Source organism: Cheilinus undulatus, linkage group 21 (assembly GCF_018320785.1).
Source record: "Cheilinus undulatus linkage group 21, ASM1832078v1, whole genome shotgun sequence".
Classification (NCBI taxonomy): Eukaryota; Metazoa; Chordata; class Actinopteri; order Labriformes; family Labridae; genus Cheilinus; species Cheilinus undulatus.
In genome coordinates this window covers 23656450-23662449 of record NC_054885.1, presented here as the reverse complement: position 1 = coordinate 23662449, position 6000 = coordinate 23656450, and the positions used below count along the sequence as shown (strand labels likewise).

The window sequence follows — 6000 nt, the reverse complement described above, 5'->3', positions numbered from 1 at the left end:
TACCCACTTTCATTTATACACACCCAGTTAAAGCTGAGAATGTATTGATTAATGTTTCTTGAACAGGCATGTTTTTTTCAACATCCACAGCAACATTTTAAAAACAGACTCATTGGCTTCATTGCAGACTGTAAGAAGCAAAGATTGTTACCACTAATAGAGGTACACAGTGGTTAGCAAAATGACCTGTAGAGACAAGAAAATAAAAGCTTCTCAGGCTCTTTCCTGAAGCAGGAAAAACAAGATGTTTTTACATTCAAGATTTTGAACAAATCAAGTCTCCTAATTTGACTTTATGCTAGGCAGGGCAAATTTGTGCAGGCATTCGAGTTCTTTTTAATTTACAGACATGAAAGTATGATTTATCTCTTAGAAATTTAAGCATATTTATAGGAAAATGTGCCACAGACTTTTTTAAAGCAGTTATTTTAAGTATAAGTACCTTAGGACAAACTGACATCGCTAACCTAGCTTTAACTATAACTAGCAAACACATGCTTTCACTCCATTAGTGTTTTTTTGTTTGTTTGTTTGTTTGTTTCTCAGGATATGGACTTTGCTGTCAATTTATGAGCTAGCTATTCCTCATTCCATTATTTGATATGCTAAGCAGAAGAAGCTAGTTATCAGCTGTAGCTTCATATTCACTGTTTAGTGGTAACATTCCTCAAATACAGCTCAGCAAGAAAGCTAAATTTGTCCGAAAATGTTGCACAGATATCCTTCAGTCTTCTTACAAATTTGGGATTTAGTTGTAGCTGACACAGATGTTTCCTGTTTCTGCAAAAAAATACTGAATGCAAAAACATTATTTCTCATTTTACTTGGACACTGAGTGTCAGATGGTATTAACACAAATTGAGACTTTGAGTAGAAGTGACGCACCAGTGATTGTGAATAACAGAATACCAAGATGTCTGTTTAGCTTGGTTTAGTCAAGTTGTTTTTGCTTCAAATATGACATCCCATTAGTGATGTTGGAGGGCTTTTTATGATCACATACACATTAAGTAAGCAAGAAAACGAGAGAGATCCCTATATTTTTTTACATACCTATCTACTGTATTGTACTCTGACCAAAATCACAAAGCAAGGCACGTTTCAAAGAAAAAACAAAACAGTGCATTTCAAATAATACAAAAATAATAAAACAGAACAACAAAGAATTGTTTTTATTATACACATCGCCACACCTGGACACATGTACACAAAAAAGAAAGAAAAGAAACTCTTCCTGCAAATATCCCAACATGGTATCTTACAATGATTCATCAGCTTGGACCACTGAAGCATTGAGAAGCAAACTTATTTAACACTCAGATTAGATCTGTTTACTTTGAAAAATAGTCTTCATGAGGATACACACATCATAAATACACTTCTTTTTTTTGCAAATATTCATATATATAATCTCTATGTGATCATAATTTAAATAACAGAACTATTCTCTGAATCCTTATTCATTTATATTAATAGGCTGGCTGCTCTGGGACTGTGACACCTTGATTTCTGAATGGATTGAGGTGCAAATGCAGGATGTGGTGTTGCACCACGTTGCAATTTCTTTCAACTGGAGGAACTTAGTCCAACCATCCAGTTTTACAGATCCTCCAAGCACGTTTTCTCTCTATCCTAAGAACAAGCTTTAAATGGCAACACACTGTGCAGTTACCATAGTGATGCCAATGAAGGTGGTGAAGGTGATGATGTAGATTGTCATGGCAACAAGGGGTGGGTGTTATGGAGAGTGTGGGACGAGAGCAATAGGGAAGGAAAGAGGACAATTTTTGATGGAGGTGTCAGGAAGGGTTTTAGTGCTTTTATAATTTATAGCCTGGAAAAAACAGACACTGATTCATTCACATTGTTATTAAAAGGAAATGGTTTTCTTAAAAGAAGGAATGCACTTACGCTTACATCTTGTGTTCAAGAAGTTGTGAATTGTTTTTGTCAAATTTCGTGTCTCAACTGTAACTTCTGTGAGGCAGGCTGCTGACTGACAGACTGAGATTTTACCCCCAGAGAAATCTCTTAAAATTTATCCCAATTAGTTCAACACTGTAAAGTCCACTCTGGTCAAAAATGTTTGTAGTGGGAGACATCTTAAAGCTTGGGTAGGCAACAGTGAGCATGTTTTTGACAGTGTCCAGCTGTAAAAATGTCAATGCTGCATCCCCAAACACATGACAGTGCACTTTCTGACTTATGATGCAGGATAAATCCATGAGAGAGCTGGATTTGATGTGTGGAAGATGTCACTACTGGGTAACAGACAGGTAGGCAGGTAGACGGGCTTCTAAAACTTACCTACTATTCTACCAGTAGTGAGATTATAAATAAAAGAATTCTTATTAAAGGCAAATTAGTACATTTAAAGATTTCTTCACCATAACATTAAACTTTTTGATTAAAGATTAAATACCAGTAGCAAACAGATTGATGGTTATGAATTAGAAATCAAATTAAATACTTAACGGCAGTGTTGTAGCAACCAAGAAAGACCTTGGTCTCAAGACCGGTCTCGAGACTACGTTTTGAATGCCTTGGTCTTGTCTTGGAATCCAGAGCATTTTTACCTGGTCTTGTGTCAGTCTCAGACTGGCTATACTCTGGATTTTCCATCTAGACTGGTCAAGACCACCACTGATGTGCTATTTTTCAACATCACTCGTGATAATAAAGATAAGCCCTTGCTAAAAAAACAAACAGCTTCCTCTTTACTCATGGTGGTAAGCTCAGATTTTAGGGTATTTTGTTACTGAATTTCGTTAATTGAACAAATTTGCTTAGGTTTGAGATTTCTGCTGTGGTCTTTTTGTGTTCCACCTTGTGATCAATTTTTAAAATTTATTTTTATGGCCTTGGTCTTGTCTCAGTCTCTACTCGGTCCTTAACCCCAAAAGTCTTGGCCTTGCCTTGGATACTGTGGTCTTAACTACAACACGACTTAATAGTGTTTGGAAAGAAATCCAAAAATAACAAGATAGTGAGTCAAAGGATCTCTGAAAATTCTCAATCAAAAGCAAACCAAATTTTTCTAATGTGTTCGGGAAACCTGGATTTTGTTACTGGTGGCAATTTTTCCAAGCACCTTATCCTAAAAAACCTGGAAACTTCCATTACCTCTTCCTTCCATTGCTTTCAAGTGACCCTGCCTCTCCATCCTGATATCATTCTTCAAAACTTTCTGAAACCTAACATCTGCTTTCAGACGACCTGCTGTAGCCTTATTTCACTTTTCTCCCTCCCTTCTCCTCTCTCATTGAATTGATACCATGCAGGTTCCAATGCGTGTGCAAGCTGGCTGCATGGGTCATTGTGCTTCTCCTCAGCGTGTGTGTGTGAATGTCTGTGTGTTTGATAAAGGTTATAATGTAAATGCAGCAGACTGAATGGAAGCAGCCAGGGCAGGAAACCAAGTATGATCCTGAAATTCCAACACTCCACAAGCTCAAATACAAACATCCGTCTCTCTCTCACACAAACACACACACACCAGGAGCTAAATAGTCTCGTTTTGGTCACAGATAAAAATCTTTCCACCAATTCATTTACATCGTCACAACACCAGAGGTCACCATTCCACACAGAACCAGGACATCAAACCAAAGAGCTAGAGATTCATATTTATCGGTATAGTATATATTACTGTGCTAATGCAGGACTTTTCAGTAGATATAAACTCTCCATGCTTAGAATGTACACATACCATACTATGGTTCATTACACAGTTGGTTTTTCAATCAGTATTAGTTAAGATTAATTGTTCGTCACAATAGCTTCAGGAGTGTATGTGGAATTCTAAAAAGACCCACGTTTTGATTGCAGTCTCCTCCATATTTGTTCAATATCTTCATCTCTCCATCTTATGATTATTTTTTAAAATTTTCTCTGCACTTCAGTCATTTTGGTGCTTTTTTACCCTCTCTCTCCAAGTGTCTCTCTCTCATTATTCAGTCTTCATTCTTGCAGTCTCTCCGAGTCATGTCAGTCCAGGCCTGTAGCACCTCTCCATCACCATTTCCATAATGAGCGGCAATAGATTCGAGCAAGAGAAGGAGGAAAGAGGTTTCAAAAGCAGCAACGAATGGACACCAGGAGGACGCGTACGACAGAGAGAGAGAGGAATGAAGAGAGTGAAGAGATAGAGGGAAAGATGGAGAGGCATGTTGCTTTATTGTGCCATCTGAGTCACTGCTAATGCAGAGTTGCCATGGAGACAGGCTGACTGGTTCCCATGGTTACTCCAACATGGCGTCCAGCTGGTCAGCCAGGTCATCGAACATGCTGCCGATGTCGTCGAGGATGCTAACCGTGGTCTTTTGCTCAGCCACAGAGCTACGCAAACACAGAAACAGGAAGAAGAAGCAAAACATTATACCAGCTGATTGGAAATACTTCATACAGTATGCTCAGTTGGGACTCATCAGTTTTTATAAGTCACAAGGCCCAGGATTAACAAGAGTTCGATGCATTAGGGAGAGGCTGAAAACTTTTAGGTGGGGATGCAGTTCATTCTTATTTTGCCAGCCAACTTTTTGATTACCATAGTAGCGAGTACATTTTTCATGTTGAATGTTTTTCTTACTCTGTCATTTTCTTCTTTGCTCTTCTTAAAATAATGTTGCCAGATGATGAAAACAATTGCTTGTACTTATTTATACTTCAGATTTCTCTATATTAGCTTTAATGGTAAATAATAGGCTTCCTTGATCCAATTATTAAGCTAGCTATTTTGTTTTTTAGATAAGGTGTCTGACTATTTGGAGTTTATCCAAGTTTCGGTGTAGTATAGGCAGCTTAAAATTTTAAAAATCTTGTACATTTTCTAGAATAGTTGGATGCTTCATTATTTAATTCCAAAACAAGTGACAGGCAATGGTTAGTGAGCCTATGACTCACTTACAGTGGTTTTTATAAAGTTTTCACCCCCTTGGATGTTTTACCCTTTTAAATCAATCATGGACAATATAATTTTGCATTTTTGATATTTAAGAAAAAAATATAATCTCATTGTGAAAACCGATTTCTATAAAGTAATTCAACCGAGGTCTAGCCTATTGTTGCTAGTAGTCTTACAATTAGTGAAATGGGGATTACCTGAGTGCAGTGAATGTGTGTGGTTGTAGTATGAAGACACCTGTGTCTGGAAGGTCCAGTCACTGGTTAATCAGTATTCCTGGCTACCATTACACCATGAAGACAAAAGAACACTTCGAGCAACTTGAAGAAAGAAATGGAAGGAATATGGTACACATGTAAATCTGCGTCTTAACAAACTGAGTGACCATACAAGAAGGAAACAAGTGAGAGTTCAACAAGACACCTATGACTACTCTGAAGGAGTTACAACCTTCAGCAGCTGAGATGGGATTGACTCTGCCTCCAAATTATTATAGTTAACAAAAACTAAATACCTAAAACTAAAATGTGAAAATCATTTTAGTTAACTGAAACTAAATAAAAACTAAGCTTTACAAAAAAACAAAAACTAACAAAAAGTGTATAGTGTGTTAACAAAACTAATTAAAATAAAATAAAAATAGAGACAAAATATCCTTAGTTTTAGTCTGACACTACCATACAGACTGGCACCTCCACCTAAGCCTGGGGAGTGTAAAATTCCCTGATTTGACTGGTTAAGACTTCACACAGGGGTAGTTTTATGTCTGGAGTTGTATTTAAACATCATCTTTAAATAAATAAATGATAAGTGAAGAGTAGCCTGTTTGAATATGTTTTAAAAATGTATGATGTTCACTCAGCTCTGACATCTATCTGAAAAAACTAACTAAACACTACAATTGACACTTAAACTAATAACAACTACCCTGAAATGAAGCATTTTTGCAAAATATAAACTAAACTTTACTAACAAACCAGCAGTAAAAACTGATTAAAAACTAAACTGAAATTGAATACAAAAAGTGAAAATGAAAAAAAAAAAAATTAATGAAAAATCCAAAACTATTATAACCTTGCTCTGCATACAAATGCTTC

At 36.6% G+C, this 6000-nt stretch overlaps 1 protein-coding gene across 8 annotated transcripts in view; it reads right to left on the bottom strand.

Moving 5' to 3' along the window:
• Positions 1–1157: 1157 nt before the first annotated feature.
• Positions 1158–6000, bottom strand: part of caskin1 (CASK interacting protein 1) — a 144105-nt gene continuing 139262 nt past the window's right edge. For all 8 annotated transcript variants that reach the window (XM_041817028.1, XM_041817030.1, XM_041817032.1 and 5 more), the window contains one exon: positions 1158–4338. In XM_041817028.1, coding sequence (XP_041672962.1) covers positions 4242–4338 — 97 coding nt within the window. In that variant the 3' untranslated portion in view covers positions 1158–4241. The remainder of the gene's footprint in view (positions 4339–6000) is intronic.